This window comes from Dromiciops gliroides, chromosome 4, assembly GCF_019393635.1.
Source record: "Dromiciops gliroides isolate mDroGli1 chromosome 4, mDroGli1.pri, whole genome shotgun sequence".
Classification (NCBI taxonomy): Eukaryota; Metazoa; Chordata; class Mammalia; order Microbiotheria; family Microbiotheriidae; genus Dromiciops; species Dromiciops gliroides.
Window position 1 is genome coordinate 258,445,487 of NC_057864.1, and position 19,907 is coordinate 258,465,393.

The window sequence follows — 19,907 nt, forward strand, 5'->3', positions numbered from 1 at the left end:
AGGTGAGTGAGCACATCTCCTCCCTCCCTGCTTGTCCCCCGCCAGGCTGGAGGCAGAGCAGGGCCCTGCTGCAGGAGGCAGGTTGTATTCATTTTTATTAGACATTTTATAGGACCTTTAGAAGGCTCACAAAGCACTGCGAGTGCTTGGTTGTTTGCCCTTTGATGCCTCATTTTTTCATCTATAAAATCTAGAGGCTCAGACTTGATCTCAGAAAGAGGAACATACAGGTGGCAATCAATGCTCAGGGTAAAACAAGGTTGTTCTCATTCAGCTTCTGCAGGATAGAGTATGATTCTTCCAGGTTGTCCTACAACCCCTGTACTTGTACTGGACCCACACATATTCTGCTTCCACAGGTAAGCAAGAAGGGTCAAGACAAATTCCTGTTTTTCTAAATTCTCTGTACCAAAAACTCAGGAGAGCTGGGAACTCAGAAGTCATTTGTCTTAAACCAACAGCAAATTGTATTGGTCTTCTATGTTTGAACTGTTGTATAGAAAAAAAAGGCAAAAACAAAACCTAAATAGTATTTTGGGTATGCAATAAGGAACACATAACAACTGTGTGTTTTTCCTTCTAGGATTTCACATCTTACATGATGGTTACACATTGGCCTAAATAAACGGTGAAAGATTTAAAAAAAAAAAAAAAAGCTGTGTACCACACTGCTCTTTGCTTAATCTCAAAACTACTCTCTGGCCATGAAGGTTACAGGGTCATGTGGGGCTGATTAATGTCTTTGAGGTCACTAGAGAAGGGACAACTGTTTTGGAATGCAAAGTAGCTGTAGTTTTGGCTTCCACTTTCTATTCATTTACTACTTCTGCTTCTCTATAGTACCAGAGCAACTGAAGTCCTGCTTGAGCTGGGCCAGACCACTCAATTATACCATTGAGAATACCTGTTAGGCCTGACAAACAAAAAGGCCCCACTAAGAACTCTTGAGTTCTAATCTCCTCCCTTCCACCCTCAGAATGCATCAAAGCTGGAGTGATTGATGGCTCTCCTTTCTGTTTTCTGGGAAAGACTTGATTCCCCCTAGAGGCAATCCATGACCTAATCATCAGCACAGCTCATTCAATAAAACATATTTATTCTGTACAATATATATATACATATGTATATGTGTATATATAGAGATGCAGAGAAACTTCAAACAACAAATGATCCCTGAGCCCATAGGAACCCAGGACATCAACAATGGGGAAGGAGGAAGTCCCTTTGCTAGAGGAGGGGACGTGAACACCCCTTCATTTCTTTGGGGGATGGGGAAGGTTACCTGCAACAAGGGCAGGATAGAATCACTGCAAACAAATAGAACAGTGGGTGACAGGGCTGCTTGGAAGCAGGAAGGGTAAAAGTCGATAGGGGAGCTGGAATTCCCAATACCCAGTCACCCATTTTTATAAAGCAAAACGTGTCTGATTCATAACAAAAAAAAGAAAAACAATACATCTTCAGAGGGAAAGAGAGGACAAGACCATGACTGACATGCAGCTGACCCTTAGTATGTCAAGCCCTGGACCAGCCTGATAAATAGCACCTGTGGGGCTTGTGAGGGATGAGGATGGAGTGATGGAGGTCCCTAAAACAGGGAACAAGAGGAAGTTGAGGATGGACCATTAGGCCCTGGCACAAAGTGTGAGCACTAAAGTTGACTGCCCACATGCCACTCCTTCCCCTTTTGGACCTTGGGCTCCGAGCAGACACGGGGACATGTCTTTTGTCTACTGGATGGAACTGGCCTCTGTTGGAAATTTATATAGGCCTGAGGGCTAGAAAACGGAGTCCTTCCTGAGAATCACCCCAAGCTGCAACTGTTTCCAAGAAGCCCAGATCATACTGGGAGATTAGCCCCAGTCCAAAATCACTGAAAGGGTATGGCTGAAAGTGGCCAGAGTAGCTTCTTCCAAGGCCCCAGCAGAAGGGCCATGGTTTGGCCAGAATTGGAGGTGCCAGGCCTGGGGCACGGCCCTGTACCAGTACCCTGAGTTTTCCTGTCTTGTCTCACAGGACTCTCGTTCCCCTAGCCACACCAAGCTGGGCACCACTCCAGAGGTGCTGGGAGAGGTAATTGGCAGGTAACGCCCCCTCCCCCGGGCTATTAACACACAGAGCTGCCACTGGGGGCAGCATGCTCTGAAGTCACCTTGTATATTGTAGGGACAGCAATGAAGATGCCCCTTGCCTGGGGTAGTTCAGATGCCCAAGCTGGCCTGGGCCTCTCCTGCTGCGATAGCCTGCACGTCGGTGACATGGCCGATGCCTTTGGTGACACCCTCCCGGAACAGCAACTTGGCACCCACCTTCAGATACTCTGGGTGTTTCAGGAAGCGGAAGCGTACTACTGCTTTCTCCCCAGTCCGAAGCTTGTCCTGCGGCAGATATGCAGTCACTTGGTGCTGGCCAGCTCATCTTGGCCTAGTTGGAGAGCTATGGGGCTTATCAGTTCCACCCTCAGTAAGGACTGCTGGGGTTCCACCTACCTCATGGGCAATATCTGTCCATTCTGGGAAGTAAAAGATGCTTTTGCAAGCCCCCTCATTTTTTTTTTTTTTAGTGAGGCAATTGGGGTTAAGTGACTTGCCCAGGGTCACACAGCTAGTAAGTGTTAAGTGTCTGAGGCCGGATTTGAACTCAGGTACTCCTGACTCCAGGGCCGGTGCTCTATCCACTGCGCCACCTAGCTGCCCCCCCCCTCATTTTTAAAGGGAGAAATGAGTCATCCCCTAAGGAATCAGGTAATAATTGGGTGCCCCTCACCTTGGCATGGATCTTCTCCACCACAGCTGTCTGACGCACATTGCCCACGTGCACGGTCACCTGGAAGCCACGCCGGAACGTGGTGGCATGGAACAGTAGAACAATCTCTGCTTCAAACACTGAGCAGATGGTGGGATTCATCTCAGGGCTCACCATCACCATTCCCTGTGAAAGCAGAGGTCACCCAGATGGGACAGACCTCAAATTCTGCCCTCCTCTTGTGCCATCAAAAGCCCTTGCATATTTTCCCTCCCCTATGGTTCAATTTGAGATTTTAGAAGATCTTGTTGTTATCGGAAGCCTTCCTCATCACTCTAGCCACTTCTTTACTCTCTGCACTTTTAGGATAGTAACAGGACACTCAATTTGCACTTTAATAATTCACACTTGTTGAGATCGCTTTCCCCTTCAATTCATCCTTCACACCAAATTAGTTTCTTAGATTTGCTCATGTCCGTCCTCTACTCACAAACCTTCAGTGGGTCCCTACTGTTTCTTTCTGGAATTACTGGTTCTCCAGAATTTGGCAGCACCATGCTTTTCTAGCTTTATTTCATATTACTTCTTTCCATACATCCTAGATCTCCTTGCATGCTCCCATCTGCGCTTTTGCTCATGATATTCCCTACACCTGGAGTGTCCTTTCCTCCTATTTTTCTACCTACCCTTTAAAAGTTCAAATCAAATACCATTTCCTCCATGAAGTCTTCCTTAATCCCCTGGTCGATAATGACCTTCCCCCATCAGACTTCACATGGCACTTTGTTTTGTACTTCATTTATAGTGTAATATTTTATTTTATACTTATGCATGTTTGTGTCTTAATTCCCACTAGACAGTAAGCCCCATATAAGGGTCTGTTCAGGAACATGTCTTATTTGTATCACTCCCACTCAGGTTCCTAGCACAATATTCTCTACATGGTAAATGCTTAACAAGTGTTTGCTGGATGTACATATTGATTATTAGTGTTCCTAAACCCTTTTCATTTGTGGAGGGTCCTGTCTGTGAACCTTCAATGTGGGATTCAGAAGGGCAGGAACTGATTCTTTTCTGCCTCTCTGCAGTAATGGATAAGAATAGGGTTCTGCACATAGGCTATCACTGACTTGGAAAGCATTTCCCCAATAGTCCTATCATTGTCTCATAAAGCTTTTCTCTTAGTTCCCTTTCTATATTCCTCCTAGCTCACCACCCAACTCACCATCCTTTCTTTTTTTTCTTTTTTGGCTGGGCAATGAGGGTTAAGTGACTTGCCCGGGGTCACACAGCTAGTGTCAAATGTCTGAGGCCAGATTTGAACTCAGGTCCTCCTGAATCCAGGGCCAGTACCTTATCCACTGTGCCCCCTATCTGCCTCTGTAATTCTTCCCCGCCCCCCACCCAGGGCAATGAGGCTTAAGTGATGTGCCCAGGATCACACTGCTAGTAAGTGTCAAGCGTCTGAGGCTGGATTTGAACTCAGGTCCTCCTAAATCTAGGGCCAGTGCTTTATCCTTGTGCCACCTAGCTGCCCCCCAACTCACCTTTCTAAGAAGAGCGCGGTCAAAGTCACCAAGGGCTAGTGTGGCTGCCTGGCCAGCTCGAAGTACTCGGCAGGCTGAGCGGTTGCGTTGGATGCTGCACACCCTCAGTTCTAGGAAGCGTCCGTCATCTGTGGGACCTACCACCAGCTGGTCTCCCTCACGGCAGATCCCACTGTAGTCCAGAGCAGGAATTGTACAGGGTCAGCCTGGCCCCTTGACTACCTCCCACGACATCCTGGGCTACCCCCTCCCCATCTAAACTCCTTCTACAGCAGAGCCTCTTTTCCTGGGGGAAGGGACTGGGATTAATTGGGAAAGAGTTCTTGATTCAAAGCTGGAAGACTATCTTCTCCTTGCCCAGAGCTCAAAATCTGAAGGGAAAAATCTATCCCAAAGCTTAGAGAATGCCACACTGATTAGCGCATTACTACCCGATGATCAAGGGTTTGCTGAAATGCTAATAGTGTGGACCCTGCATGGCCCTATCATCCTCTAGACTTGTGACCTTTGACTCAAAGAGAGGTCCCAGAAAAGAACGCCTGTCTTCCTTTTTTGAGTTAAGACCTGTTAGGTAGAACTTGGATATTTTCCCAGGACCCAAGCACCCCACACCTCACCCCAGGGGTCCAGGGGAATAATTATCCTAGGGTGTGATTCCCGGCAGATAGGAATGCTGTTCCTTCCCACAAATAGCATCAGGCTAGTTGTCTCCAGCATTTCTGACAATGAAGGCACAGACTCTTCAAGCCAGTAAGTTCCTTTGGATGGGGTCTGCTCAGCTTCACAGTAGGGGGGTAGGGATTTATCTCCTTTGGAGCCTGATGCCATCGTGTGGAGAGAACCCCCTAACAAAATCTCCCCCAACAAGGGAGTCACCTGGAAAGTGTCCCTCCAACAACAGTCCCCACCTCTGGCACCGTGTAGATTTCATCCACCTGAGACCAAAGAGGACACCATCAGTGGGTGGCCAAGGAGGCCCAGGAGGTTCCTAGGCCTCTGGGTAGACCTTGAGGGTTAACTTCAAGGCAAGTGGCTCAAACCAAACTTATCCCAGCTCCCTGCCCTGGCCCAGCCCATCTCCGACCTGGAACTCAGTCAGTTGTTGCATGAGCTCTTCCTGTTCTTTGCTATTGGTGAGTGGTGGCAAGATGTTGAGAAAGACTTTGAGCAGGTCCAGGCTTTCCCCAGACACGCTAGACAATGTGAAGATGGGGGTGACGCTGTAGGGAGAGATATGGAATGGTCAGGCAGGGAAGGTTCCGAGGGCAGAGGGCATGTGTGACATTTCATAGGCTAGCCTCAGGACCCTCCCTCCTAACAAAGCAGCTGAGGTTTTAGAGTTTTCCCTACTGTCCTCTTCATTCCATCTTTAGGACAGTTCTGGGATGGTCCTTTGAAGATCAGGGAAGAAGTGGCACCTAAAGCCTAATCTGGAGTAAAAAGCGTGTAAAGAGATGTCTAAAGACAGAGAGCATTTCCCCACCATGCTACTGGCCCAGGTCAGTGCAGCTTGGTACAGGCTGTGGGGCTACCGGCATATCGGAGTGGGGACACCCTGAGGCAGTACACTAGTCTGAAGACTGTGTCGACTGAATCATGGGAGGATGATGGTTTGGGTTATCTTCTGTTCTGAGCTGGAGGTGGGCTTACTTGGGTGACTGGGCAAACTGTTGGGCAGCAGTGACAGCATCATCGTCAGAAGTGACCAACAAGGGGAGCTTGTGGCAGCCAGGTTGCTTAAGAACCCTTTCCAGCTGGCGCACAGTCCTTTCTACCGTGGCCTTTGAGCACAGGTCCACCTTGCTGACGACAATGAAGAAGGGCACTTTCAGGGCTAGGGCCAACCCCAGATGCTCCCTCGTGGTACCCGCTGCAACAAAGAAGCGAGGGGTAGGAAGAATTAGAAAATGGAGAAAAGGAAATGAATCAGAGGGGAAGGGAAGGGAAGAAAGCATTTGTTATAGTACCTACTATGTGCTAAGCACTAGACTAAGTGCTCTACAAATATTATCAACCCTATGAGGTAGGTGCTGTTATTATCCCCATTTTATAGTTAAGGAAACTGAGGCAAACAAAGGCTAAGCGACTTGCCCAAGATCACACAGCTAGGAAGTATCTAAGACTTGAACTCTGAACTTGGGCCTTCCTGACTTTAAGAAGCATAGGATTATAGACTTAGAGCCAGAAGGGACCATAGAGGCTACTGAGTCCAATTCCCTCATTTTACACATGAGGGAACTGAGAGGGCACAGAGAGGTTAAGTGACTTGCCCAGGGTCATGTAGCAAGTAAATGTCTGATGCTGGACTTGAACTCAGGTCTTCCTGATTCCAAGTCCAGCCCTCTATCCCCTGTGTCACCTAGCTGCCTCCATCTGAACGCAGCCTTTGGAGAGGCCCAGGCTAATAGGAGGTTTGTAGGCCATGTTATCTCTGAAAGTACTCACCAATGCCAGTATTTGCACTGACTAGAAGCAGGGCACAGTCAGGACAGTAGGAGGTCAGACCAAAGATGGTAGTGCGTAGGTACTTGTGGTGTCCTGCCAGGTCAATGAAGGTGATCATCTTGGAGCTGCTCTCACAGATCTGCTCGGCTGTCCGAGAATCGCTGTAGTTCACCACCTGCACCAGGCCTCTTATTAGAGCCTGCTGCTAGGTCAGCCTGACACTTCCTCCTATTCAGAGTTGAGCTACATGCACCTGACCCAAACACTGTTTAGTTTGAAAGAGCATCTCTTTCTCGTCACTTAAAGGGTGAAAGATTGCTTCTGCTGCCTCCCAGCCCGCCCCCAGATTCTGCTCCCATCACGCCTACTTGCTTTCTGCCTACCTCTCCCCGGCTGTTGAAGCCAAGGATCTCAAAGCTGATGCTGGAAGTACGACCAGATTGGATCTCATGCAGGTGACGGAAGAGATTGAGCCGGGCCCTGCCCCGCCCATTGTCCAGTTCCCCTTGGGTCAGCACCCCCAAAAGAGTCGACTTCCCAGAGTCCACATTGCCCAGAACAGCCACACGAAGGTCCAAGAACTGAGAAGAAATTAACTCAAGGTCAGGGGTCCTCTCTTCCACCTTTGTTTTGGGGATAAGCGATAAAGCATCCTGGGGCAATAAGGAAGGAGTGAGCCACCCCAAAAAACTTGGGCCAGGGAAGATGATCCCAGGAGAGGGGTGGGGACGCATGTGTGTGTGTGTGTGTGTGTGTGTGTGTGTGTATGTGTGTGTGTGTGTAGAGGGAAGACATATGCTAGGGAACAGGCTTTACCTGCTGGTTGTCAGGGACCTTGCGCACCAACACCTCAGTGATCTTTCGAGGAACATCGCTATCGTAATCCCACCTCTCGCTCCCGGAGAACTGTGATGTCTGCCCCCACCCTGTGCACAGCAAGGTCAGTCCACCTATCTACCAGTCCAGTGCAATAGTCCCCATCCCAGCCTGACTTAGTCCCACTTGTCTTCTCTTGCCTCTCTTGCCTGGATCTACCCAGTGCCCGCTTCTTCGATACCTCTACTCCACTCACAGGTCTCTCCCTCTTCTCATTTCCCATCCATAATCATGGCCTCCCCTACCTTTTCAAAGGCTCAAAGCAGGGACCACAAATCTGGATCCCCTGAAGCAGGCCCCAGAACCTCAACCTCTCCCCACTTCTGGCATTGAGCCTTAGCCAAAAGACAGGAGCAGGGAAGCCCAACCATAATACCCTAGGGAAAGGACAAGGCAGGGAAGTGCTATCACAAAAAAAGTACAGAGGGAAGGAAGGAGAGTGGGGAAGGGGACATACTTCTCAGCCATCCGGTGCAGAGTCTTGAGGGATGCCCGCATCTCCTCATCAGCCAGCCCCACTAATAGCCCATTGTCCTCCACCCCAATCTGATAGACAGCTTCGCCCCGGCCTTCCTGGAGCCTCCATTTCATCTGTGTTACCAGGTGCTCAAAGCGGTATTGGGATGGGTTTACCAGCTTTAACTGGGAAACAAAGAGGCACAAAGGGAAAGTTACACTTGGACCCTCATCTGCCCTAAGAAGGATCAGGGCCATCTATCTCCTTATAGATTACTGAGAGTAATTTAATCTGTCCACCACCCTGTGAATGAATCCAGTCCCTTCTTAGGCAACCTTTTCTAGCCCCATTCCCCTAAAGAGCTAAGGATTCAGGAAAAACTCGGGGATGGAAACCCACACAGGTCAGGGGCAATCCTGATTTCCCCACTCACCCAAGACTCACCTTGTACTCAATGTTTCCATCCTCAGCCTGTAAAGAAACATAAGACCCGGTGGTCACTGCACACTGCCCTTAACTCCTCCCTCCTTTCTTCTGGACTCCAGCCTGGTCTCCAAGTTATTCTCTTCAAACAGCAGGAGGCCCAGAATGTAGCATTTTGCCAAGGCAAGAGGCATCTGAGGGACCAGGGCAACTCCCTCATTCAGCCCCAACTTGGCCCCTCCAGTGAGGGAGGCTGCCCTCCTGGCTCTTGGGTAGTTATCCAGTGATCCAGGAACAGAGCACAGGAGTTCCTCCCTCCTTTCTGTCATTATTCCCCACCTGAAAAGATGTTAAACTGATGTCCCCAGAGGTCAGAGCCTCCTCTATCCTCAGGCTGATCTAACCATCTCTCAGCTAATCAGCACTTCCTGCTCCACCTCCTTGACTGATGTCATGAGGAGTAAGAGGCTGTAAGAGCTTCTATGTCAGGGCCAGGTGAGCTCAGTACTGTCCACACTGAACATGAAAGTCCAAACTAAGGAGGGTCAGGTTAGGAGAGGTCTAAGGGCCATGGATTGAGGCTGAAAGGGACAAAAGTATGCTGAAAACCTAGAGACCCCTGAGCAGTGCCGGAGGCATTTAGGAAATGTACCAAATTAGTTTATGTCCTAAAAGACCTTAATGCTGTCCAAAGATCTTTTCTCTTTCCTCTAAGGAAAGAAGATAGAAAAGAGGGTTCCATCTTTTGGGGAATTCTTTTCTCTAGGGTCTTCACATCTATCCTAGATTCCATCCTGCACTCACTGAAGGCTTTGATGAACCAAACTCGGTGTTTCTTCGAGTGCCTTACTCCTTTAGTCTATTCGTTTGTTTTAAAAAATAATAATAATAATAAGTGCTTACTGTGTGTGCCCAGCCACTCTTCTTAGAGCAGGCCCAGGAAGTCAGGAGCTTAGTCCCCCTTACTCATTCAGTAATCATTAACCTTCATTCCTTATTTCCCAATTAGTTTTTCCTCACCATTAGCAAGTAGCACTTATTGAGTTAGTACCAAGAAGTAGTATGTACTGATACAATGCCTAGAAGGGAAAAAGTTGCAAAAGGGGCACATTTGGGGCTTGATACCAGGAAAAGCTTTTTTAACAATTAGAATTGCCCAGAAGTGGAAGGAATTCCTCAAGAGGGGATGGTCCCTCCATCTCCTTGGAGGTCTTCTAGCAGAGGTTGAATGATCATGGGGATTGGGGGGGGCCGGGAAATGAGGATTTGAGTGACTTTACCCAGGGTCACACACCTAGCGAGCCCGATTTGAACTCAGGTGCTCCTGAATCCAGGGCTGGTGCTTTATTCACTTCACCACCTAGCTGCCCAGGACCATGGGGATTCTTTAAGGTTTGGCATGAACAAGATGGCCAATAAGGTCCCTTCCAACTCCCGAATTCTGTGAGTCTGGAAAATACCTTTCTTCCTCTGACCTCACTTAGCACTTTGGTTTACATCTCTTTAATTTACTTATTAAGTCCTATTGAGTATTACAGTTATCTATGCCTGTGTCATATCTCTTGCTAGACTAAGTTCTATTAGAAGTACTTGACCTGGAGTCAATAAACTCTAGGTTCAAATCCCATCTCTGACATTTATTAGCTGTGTGACTACAGGCAAACAACTTAAGCCCTCTGAGCCTCAGTGTCTTCATCTGTAGAGGGGTTTAAGATACCTCTCACAGAGCTCTGAGGCCTAAAATCAGAATGTACATAGAGTTCTTTGAAAACTTTCAAGTGCTGGACGCTCACCAGCTAAAACTATAATCTCTCCCAGGACCTAGCACATGAGAAGGACATTGTAAATGTTGACTGAATTGAATCCAGATTCCCCCACCCCCACCCCATGTTATAAGCTTGTAGTTCCTGATGAGGAAGAGATATAGGGGGTTTCAATCTCCAGACCCAGGGTTTATTCACTTCCAAGTACCAGTTATCATCTCTGCCCCAATTAAAGGGCTAACTTAAGCTGAGGGTTGTCAACACTCACCCCCTTCCTTTGTACTCAATTCGTTCATGCAGTAGGGACTGGAAAAACTCAGGGTTCCCGCTCTCTTCCCAGATCACTCAACTCACTTTGGGGAAATGGGTATGTACTGAGATGGGGAAAAGTACTTCTCTGATCTTCCTATTGGTCTCCTCCCCAAAAGGTAGGTATGAAACTTTCCAGGTATTTACTCTCTCAGCCTCTCCCTAACCCCCTCCCCCCCCCCCTCCAACCCTCAGAGGGCAGATCTATACAGACCGGGGTGGGGGCATATTCTCACTCCTCTTTTTTCCAGGTTTCTTCTCTTCTTAAGTTTGGGATAGGTGTGAGATTTGGGAAATTTTTTTTTTTGTCCTTTTACAGCCCTACCCCATTGGAGAAATTCAGGATTTGGACAGAGGTTCTCTGACCAAAGTCCCTACACTCAGGGTGAAGGACTGTTTTGTTTTTTCCAAAAGCCCCTTCCTAATGGACCACTGCCGTCTCTCCTGACATCCCCACATAGATAGCACAGTAGTATAGGATGGAAGGGGGAAAAAGTTTTTTCTTGGCTCTTCCTCAACCATCCCTCATGGGATAGGGATTATTTTCTGTCTCTCAAATCCTGCCCCCAACAGTACTGGATAGGATGAGGTGGAGGGGTTGGGTGTACTCTCTGCCCCTCCCTGAGACTCCAACCTAATCATAGGACAAGGGGGAGGTTCAGGATGGTGGAATTCTCTTTGCCTCTCCTGAAGCCCCTTCATGAGTTGAAGGGGTGCCCTCTCTACCCTTCTCTCAATCCACAGACTACAGGACCATGGCAGGACAGATGAGGGATGCCCTATGTGCCCTCATCTTACTCACTCCCCCGAGGGACAAGCGAAGTCAGGATAAGGGGCTTTCTTCTGCCCTTCCCCATAGATTAGGTACAGGATGGAGACTGGGCTCTAATCCTCCAGGATGCCCCTCATAGAGGAAGTACTACATAGGACTCTATGTGCTCTCTACTCCTTCCTGGGCACTTCCCACAATGGGGCAGGTACGGGAAGGAGGGAACTGTGCTCACTGACCCTTTGGAACCCCACCATGGGGCAGATACAGGGTGCTACGCTCGTTGACCTTTCGGGATACCCTTCCCCATGGGCAGGTGTGGGGGTATGTCTGTGCTCTGACCCTCCAGGACCTTCTTCCCGATGGGGGTAGGTGGAGGGACTGTGTTTCTCTGACTCTCCAGGACCCCTCCCTCCCATTGGGGCAGATATAGGAGGCGGGGCTGAGCTCTCTCACACTCCGGGACCCCCCTCCCATCGGGCAGGTACGGGAGTCGGGCTGAGTTCTTTCACCCTCTGGGACTTCTCCATGGGGCAGGTACAGAGAGGGAGAGTGCGCTCCCCGCCCCAGGCCCCCTCCTCACCTCAGGGGGCAGATACGGGGGGTTGTTGGCTTTGCCCCCTCGGTTCCTTCCGCTCTTCTTCTTCCCCTTCGGGGCCCCACCGCCGCTGCTGCCGCCTCTAGTCTTGAGGCCGCAGCCACCGCTGCTGCTGCCGCTGCCGCCGCCGCCGCCGCCGCCGACCGGCGCCACCGCCACTGCCGGCAGGACCTCCAGCTGGTCGGCAGCAGGCCGCCGAACAGCTCGACACCCCGCGAGTCATCCGCCTCTGCCCCCCGCCCCTGCCCCTCCCCCCCGCCGCCGCCGCGGCCGCCTAGTCTGAACCTCTGCCGCCGCCACCTCGTAGGGCCGAGCCTGAGGGGAACGGGGCGGAGCCCTGCGTAGGCCCCGCCCCTTGGCACCTTTCCCCCCCCCTCCAACCCCCCCTTCGAGCGCGTCAGAAAACAGCCGCGGAGCACTACGGGATACGAAGTCCCCAACGCCACTGTCACCCATTGTAAAGAGCACACTGCCATCCTACGACTCCCGATGGGCACCGCGGCGCAAGACCCGTTCACGACCGGGTTTGTCTCTGGCCGCAAGGCATCAAGGGAATTGTAGTCTCACCTCGGTTATTCCCGGGCTCCAAGAGACTTTTTTCCCTTAACCTTCCATAGGGAGGGCGCCCCCCAACATTACTAAGCTCCTTCTGTCCATGAACACACTCACGCACGCAAGGCACACTTTCTGAGTGGGTTGGTGCGGGGGTGCAGGCAACTATCCGGTCCTGCTTTAAGTGAGGGAGTAAGGGTGGAGGGAAGAGGGAGTTACATAAAAAATGAGGGTCGTGCTACTGGGTTTCTCAGGGGTAGTTGGGATCTAGGGACTTCAGGGTCAATGAGCCAGCCCTGGATGGTATCACGGCTAGGAGCCGGACCCCGTGGTTTGGGGGTCTCAGAGATAGGAGAATTTGAAGCATCCAATCTTATCTGCTCGTCCGCAACCCTATTCTGCCTCGGTTTCTCCTTTGTGCCTCTGTCACAGTCATGCCATTGGGATGAGTCAGGGAGCCTTAGGCCTGTGGGCGTGTGGGCGAACGTGGTTAGGTTAATTATGACTGTTATTGTTGTGATGACTTTGCCGCCTTTACACAGTAGCCACTCAGCGCAATTGCCGCAGCCCTCCACCAGTCCTCCAAGATGACTCCAGGCAGTTTTCAGCAGCCCGAGGCACCTCAGTACTTCAAGCACAGGGCACAATGGACAATAAACCTATGGGGGTCAGCCCTAGGGCTAAAAATTCACTATACCAGGGCAACACATCCTAACCTGCTCTGCCCCACCCCCCAAGAGACCAGCTCCCCCCCTCCCCTTTGTTTTGAAGCCGAACCAATCAGGGAGGGAGATAACCAAGGTTTATTTCCAAACTCCCAGGCTTATGGGAGGGTCTAGGTACCGGTCCAGAGGGAGGAGCTGAGGCCCTTAGTTGCATCAGATCCTGGAAGGCGGGGGGGGAGGGCGGGGCGGGGAGGAGGAAACTTGACACTAATAGAAACTTGGCAAAGTGCCGCAAGAATTTTTGACTTTTGACTTAATAGTCAGGGTCAGCACTCAACACTATCCCCACCCTCCGGGGCCCTAGCTGCCAGCTGGTGCACAAACATAACCAGCACACGTACCAACGAGCGAGTTACCAGGAATTCAGGTCATCAAGTTGTTAGTTCAATGGGCATCGCAGAGTCAGGACGCAAGATTTCTATTCCTGGGCCTCACTGCTGACTCACAAAGTGTCCACTTCCCCCCATGCAAAAACAGTGGGTACATGACAAACAAAAAACAGTCCTGCCAATGTGACATCGATTGAGCCCTTCTGTGAGCCTCAGTTTCCTCTTAAAATGTCTAAGTTCCCTTCCGGCTCTTAACATTCTGTAAATTATAAAAATACTCTCCTCCAAGCCTCAGTACTTACCTCTGGTGTTGCCCTCTGGGGCTCTGAGGGGGAAGTGGAGGATCCCACAGCAGAAAGCAAGGAGTGTGGTGGATTGTAGGTCATCTTTCCCCTCTCTCCCCTCCCCACCCCAGTCTCCGTGGGCTACGGGGGTGGGGGGGGGGTGGGGGGGTGGCAGAGTGAAATCTGTAAAGCAAAACGAACCACTCCACACCAGCTGACTTCAGCCAAGTAGGGACCGTCCTCTGTCCTCAGCTGTCGACACCCCAGAAGAGATCTTTCCTCTTTTGCTGCTTGGGTGCAAAGGAGTTAGAAGGGAGCCAAGGACCCTTTCCGATGGCGTTCTTGTGGGGACCAGGAGCCAGGCAAACTTGTCTGAGGAGGGCAGAAGGATGGCTTGGAAAGGGGGAAGGTTCCTTTGTCCCTCTAGTTCCCCTATTCACCACATGGATAAGCTGATAGCCACCCGGCTGCACTTGCCTGATAACCCGACCCACTCTGCCCGTGGGTACTTGGACAGCCTTCACTCCCCTCATCCTCTTGCCCTTCTAAACAGTGATCTTCTAATAGTAGGAGAGGGGATTTTGGGGTGGTTGGGTGGGGGTGGTCAACTCCTGCCTCCTCTCAACCTGCATGACCAGAGAGATAAGGCCGGATAGACAAGTGGGACAATCAATATAAGTCAACCACGGGTCTCCGTGGAGGGAATGGGGAGACCTAGAGAATGCAGGCGATGCAGTGTGCAAAGTTCCCTAGGGAGGGAAGGGTGGTTTTTGGGTGGTGGCTATCTGTGAGGTAGTAAGCTATGGGGTACATATGCAGCCGCAGTGGAAAGAGCACTAGGTCTGAAGTCAGGAAGATTCATCTTCGTGAGTTCGAATGTGACCTCGGACACTTCCAGCTGTGCGATCCTGGGCAAGTCACTTACCCTGTATGCCTCAGTTTCCTCATCTATAAAATGAGCTAGAGAAGGAAACGGCAAACTACTCCAGTATCTTTGCCACGAAAACTCCAAAGGGAATCACGAGAGTCGGACACGACTGAAACGACTCAACAACAAAAGGCTGGAGTGGTCTTCTAGGGAGGAACAGGATGATTTGAGGGTTCTTTAAGAGTACAGGAGCGGGTATGTGTCTCGGGCGTTATTAGACTAATACAAGATGAAGGCGGAGCTACATAAAGGGTTCCTAGCTCCCACTCCTAGAGAGCACAGCCGCCTCTCTCCACGGCCGCTTTCCGCGCCGGAAGCGGAAGTATAGCTTCCCATGGTGCCCCGCGAGGGAGGGATTCATTCAAACTGGTCAGCGGAGGGAGGAGGTTGTGATGGCGGAGCCGGGGCCGGAAGTGGCGGTGGTCGATGGTAAAGTGTGGGGTACGCAGCTCCTGGGGGTCGGGGCCGTTGCCGCTTGTCCCTTCCCAGCCCCGCTAATTCGCTCTTGGGTCTTTGGAATCTTCCCCCTCCCCGGGAAGTGGCCAGTCCTGCCGTCCCCCCGCCTAGAGTCCTGCCTCTTTCCCCGTTTCCTTCCATCCTCTCTCCCCTATCTCCCTTCTTAGTCAATCAACCCAGCAGTTATTGAGCTGTCCCTTTTGTGTCAAGCGCTTGTCCCTCCCAGGTGCACCTAGCCTCTCCCAATCAATCTGTGATCAAATTTAAGTATTTAGCCCCTCCTTTGGGCCAGTCTCGGTTCTAGGTCAGCACTAGGGATGTGAGGACAAAAGCAAGCCAGGCCCTGCCTTCCAAGAGCTTACATTCTCCAGGGCAATGGCTCTCCCTCTTCCTAAATACCCCCAAGTCAGGGTCAAAATCCAGCTTTCTGCCATATCCCCCTTTTCCCAGAACACCCTTCCCCCACCCCCTTTGTAACCTCCGTCCTGTAGCCCCTCAAACCCTTCCCTTTATATCTGTTCTTTCCCCAATCCCCCCCCCCATTTCTAATTTAATTCATTTCTTTGAGACCTAGCTTGTCTTATAGTTAAATTTATGAGGTGGATCCTCTTCCCCCCATCTCTTCACTGTTACTTTCACAATAATAATAATAGCAGACTGACTATTCAAGTGTATGTCTATAGTATATATGTGGCACATATACTACAAACAAATATACATGCCTACACATATGTTTAGGTGTATATAAAGTGTACATATGCATATGTTTATATACATATATAGTATATATGTCTGTGTTGTTTAGTCCTTTGCAGACGATTTCTACTTGACTCTTTGTGACCCCTTTTGGGGTTTTCTTGGCATTTCCCTCTCCAGCTCATTTCACAGTTGAGAAAACTTAGATCGGGTCAAGTGATTTGCCCAGAGTTACACAGCTAGAAAGTATCTGAGGTGAAATTTGAACCCAGGTCTTCCTGAGTGCCAGCCCGCATTCTATCCACTGCACCACTTAGCTTCCCTTATATATGTCTGTACATCTCCATATTCTGAGGTCAGATTGACTGGGGTCTTCATTCTTTCCTTCCAGATCCAAGGGGGTGGGGGAAGGTCATATCAGGGTGGAGGCTGGTAGATTAAATTCTACAGATTGTACACTGTAGGACCTAAGCTGTTAGTTGCCTCATTCACGAAATGGGTACATGGAAATTTCAGTCCATGAAAAAAAGAATAGTCATAGCTATTAAATTTGACCTTTTTTTAAAACATCCTGTTATTTAGCCCAACTTTCAGAGTTGGAAAGGATCGAGGAGTCAGAAGAGTCCTGTGCCTCCCAGACAAAACTACTTGAGTCTGCCTCAGCCCATGGCCCTTCCAGCAACCCAGAGCATCTCTGTCCTGGAGACTGCATGGTGCCTGTGGTGTTTCCAGGACCTGTGAGCTCGGAAGGCTGTTGCCGATTTGCCTGTGAACTCCTAAAGCACATCATGTACCAGAGGCAGCAGCTGCCACTTCCCTATGACCAGCTTACAGTCTTCTACTCTAAGCCCTCTCCCCAGGTGAGTATGGTCTTTGTTTTAGGGTAAGGCGGGGGGAGGGAATTAGAAGAGCTGAATAGCCCAACTAGCTCCTGCTTCAGTTTCAAATAGTTATATCCTTCTTTCTAATTCTCAACTTGGCATAGAAAAAGTTGTGGGTGCCTCTTCACTGAAGGCCTTCCAGCTGAGGCTAACTGACCATTTGTCAGGGGTGTTGCAGTGGCCATTCCCTTCAGAGATGAGCTGGTCCATCTAGGTGGCTGATCAGGTGCCCTTTACCTCCTCCACATTTGCTGCCTCCAGTTCTTTGCTTGATAGCACCTTCAAATCAGACTTGTGATCCCATGGCTTTCCTGAAACTGCACCCACTGAGGTTGCCCATCATCACCTAACTGTTAAAAGCCAGTGTCTGGAAGCACCCCTTCTCAAACTGTACCATGCTATAGAGATACAAGTAGGAGAGGAGGAGTGGTTAGGGAGCTGGCTTTGGAGTTCATTAGACCTGGCTTCAAATCCTATCTCTGGCCTGTGTTACCCTGGTCAAGCCTCATAACCTCTCAGTGGCCTAAGCCAATTTCTAAAACTCTGAAGTGCAGAAAAGGTGCAGCCTGTCTGGAGACAGAGTTACCTCATTGGGAGTTCCCTATTTCAGTGCAGTCACAGGTCACATTACATATATTTATGTAGCACTTGACAGATTGAGCAGTGCTTCCAAAAACATAACATCCTTCAGTTTCCATAATGACCCCATGAAGTAGAGTAGACAGAGCTGGAGAGTTTTTAAACACGCCTGTGATTTCATTAATGGTGGATACTCCTATTTTGTAGATTAGGAAACAGGCTCACTTGAATGATTTGTCAGTCATAAACTAGGCAAAAGGAGAAGCATTGGGATGTAGAAGGAGCACCGGAGGAGGAAAGACTGATCCCAGTGACTTGACTTATGACTTAACCTCTCTGCCTCGAATTTCTTCTCTTATTTAAGCCCTTGGCTGGAAAGCAACCATCCTGAGTCTTCCCTTGCTGGTTGGAGCTTATGGAAGGAATGGCCACAGTGTAGAGTCGCCACAAGCTATGAGGTGTTTTGTACTTTCTGATGATAATTTGAGAGTACCTTGCAAACTGTGGATGATGGCTGTCCACGGGCAAAGTTTTGGTGTGGTTCAGGGCTAGGCACTGCCCTAGCAAAGGCCCGGAATTGAGATAGCTGTAGCAATGTGCTAGACAGTAAGCTCCCACAAGAATTGAAGAAAGACAGCAGAGATCATTGGAGTTTAGAGTATCACTTGTTTGAATTGGTACTTTTGGCTACCAATTGGGGCTTTGGGGTACTGGAAGACACTACTCTGATGCCACCGTCACTGTGTACAGATGATAGTGAAGGTGAAATTGGGGCAGCCCTCTGGTCCATTCAAACAGGTGAGGCCCTGAGGAACTGTTTGTGAATGGACAGTTTTTCTATAATGTGCTCACATATTAGAGAGGTTTGAGATGTGTCAGTTATCCCTTAACAGGGAAAGGTAGGTTGCTGTGGAAAGAATGCTTAATTTAGAGTAAGAAGACATGGGTTTGAATCCTGGCTCGGCCATTTACTAGCTGTGGGACCTTGGGCCACTCCTTTAATCTCTCTGGCCTTAAGTTAACGTCAATGAACAATGAAAGATTTGAAGGAAATATTTAGCCCTTGAAGAAAGTCTCTTCCACCTCTTAAGTCCATGATCTTATAATCCCTAGGTATTGGAGTAACCTAGTGAGGTTGGAGTAGGTGGCATTAGGTTATGGAAGAGAGGGAGGAGGGAGAGATCAGAGAGACTGAGCGCGTGCCATTAATGCTCATTCCCCCTCCTTGACCACCCCACAGGCCGAAGACATGGTGAGGAAGAAAGCCGAGAGAAGCTATAAGAAATTCCAGCAGGCCTTGGTAGAGTTGGAGGGCATCCTGAGCCACCTTGAGAGCCTCTTTGCCAGGACGCTGGTGCCACGCGTGCTGATCCTTCTTGGGGGCAATGCTTTGTGCCCCAAGGAGTTCTATGAGCTGGACCTAGCTCGGCTGACCCTGGGCAGGATGGGGCAAAGCCTCAGCATGTCTGCTTGCCTACGCCGTCTCTTCCGTGCCCTCTTCATGGCGGATGCCTTCAGTGAACTGAAGGCTGCCCCAGCCATGGGCACCATCGTCATGGCCCAGGGACATCGTGAGTGTGGTGAGGACTGGTTCCGCCCCAAACTCAATTATCAGGTTCCTAAACGGGGCCACAAGTTGACTGTGACCTTGTCTTGTGGGGGTCCTCCTATCCCAGATTCTACCTGGGATGATTATATCTGGTTCCAGGCACCAGTGACACTCAAAGGCTTCCGTGAATGAAGAGGCTTTTTGTTCTCATGGACAGCACAGCTGGTTCATCTGTTTCCCTATGGACCAAGTACCTGGCTTGCCTGACAACTAAGCTGTTTATTAACAAAAGGATTTGTCCTGTTCCAGGGTTTGGTGCTTTTTCCCAGTTGGGCTTATAAGGGTTGTATTATGGAGATACATTATGATAACTGAGCAGCCAAGTCTCCCACCTAATCCCAAGGCTGATTTCTCCTTCGAGGTGATGGATCAGTCAGTCTTTACTGGGGCTGGGATGGGCCCAGGGCTGCTTTTGTGGAGTTCTCCTAACCTTGCTAAACTGTGGATAACCTGAGCTATATGTTGTTGCCCTCCAATGAAATGACTTGGGTGTGATTGACCCAGCTTGTATATAAAAAGGAATGTATTCATATTAAAATTTCCTGAATATCCATTGGCTTAAAGGGACTTTACAGGTTTGAGACCTTAGTGTATTGTTTTCTTTTACCTTCTCTGCCCCAGGGGCTTCCAGGCCACCCTTGTCTACTGAGGGCTCTTTCCTTGGGTTGAGTCAAGACAGATCCTGGGCTTCAACAAGCAGCACCAAATTCAGGGGGTATCAGTATATTTGAGTGCTGGGCCCAGTTGATACAGATTTGAGGAAGACCAGAGCCCTTCCCTCTGCCCAACATCAGGAATAAACTCCAGATTCTAGGACTTATGAGCTTTGGATGCAAAGAAGCGATTTCTTTTTGTGAAAGGGAAAGTGATCAGCCACCTCTGAGAGAGAGATGGTAGCATCAGATAGTGGAGTGAGCCCTGCCCTGGGAGTCAGGA

General features: G+C 49.7%; 2 protein-coding genes across 2 annotated transcripts; one reads left to right on the top strand and one right to left on the bottom strand.

The window, feature by feature from the left end:
- Positions 1–1,076: 1,076 nt before the first annotated feature.
- GTPBP2 (GTP binding protein 2) lies at positions 1,077–12,133 on the bottom strand. Its single transcript, XM_043963431.1, is given in 13 exon segments — positions 1,077–2,378; positions 2,767–2,931; positions 4,293–4,464; positions 5,169–5,227; positions 5,377–5,512; positions 5,943–6,162; positions 6,738–6,912; positions 7,121–7,318; positions 7,554–7,622; positions 7,624–7,663; positions 8,071–8,255; positions 8,515–8,541; positions 11,918–12,133. Coding segments are annotated over 11 exon segments (1,545 nt in total). The 5' UTR covers positions 8,205–8,255; positions 8,515–8,541; positions 11,918–12,133; the 3' UTR covers positions 1,077–2,201.
- A 2,973-nt stretch (positions 12,134–15,106) lies between these two features.
- Positions 15,107–19,529, top strand: LOC122756032 (MAD2L1 binding protein). The gene is made up of 3 exons (XM_044005081.1): positions 15,107–15,179; positions 16,485–16,762; positions 18,603–19,529. The coding sequence occupies exons 1-3, from the start codon at positions 15,143–15,145 to the stop codon at positions 19,101–19,103; spliced, it is 816 nt and encodes a 271-aa protein (XP_043861016.1). The 5' UTR covers positions 15,107–15,142; the 3' UTR covers positions 19,104–19,529.
- Positions 19,530–19,907: the final 378 nt, after the last annotated feature.

Bases quoted from the DNA above. Each gene is read 5' to 3' on its own strand.
- LOC122756032 (XM_044005081.1), top strand. From the start codon at position 15,143: ATGGCGGAGCCGGGGCCGGAAGTGGCGGTGGTCGATG. The intron at 15,180-16,484 runs GTAAAGTGTGGG...CCTGTTATTTAG, and splicing joins GGAAGTGGCGGTGGTCGATG to CCCAACTTTCAGAGTTGGAA. The intron at 16,763-18,602 runs GTGAGTATGGTC...ACCACCCCACAG, and splicing joins ACTCTAAGCCCTCTCCCCAG to GCCGAAGACATGGTGAGGAA.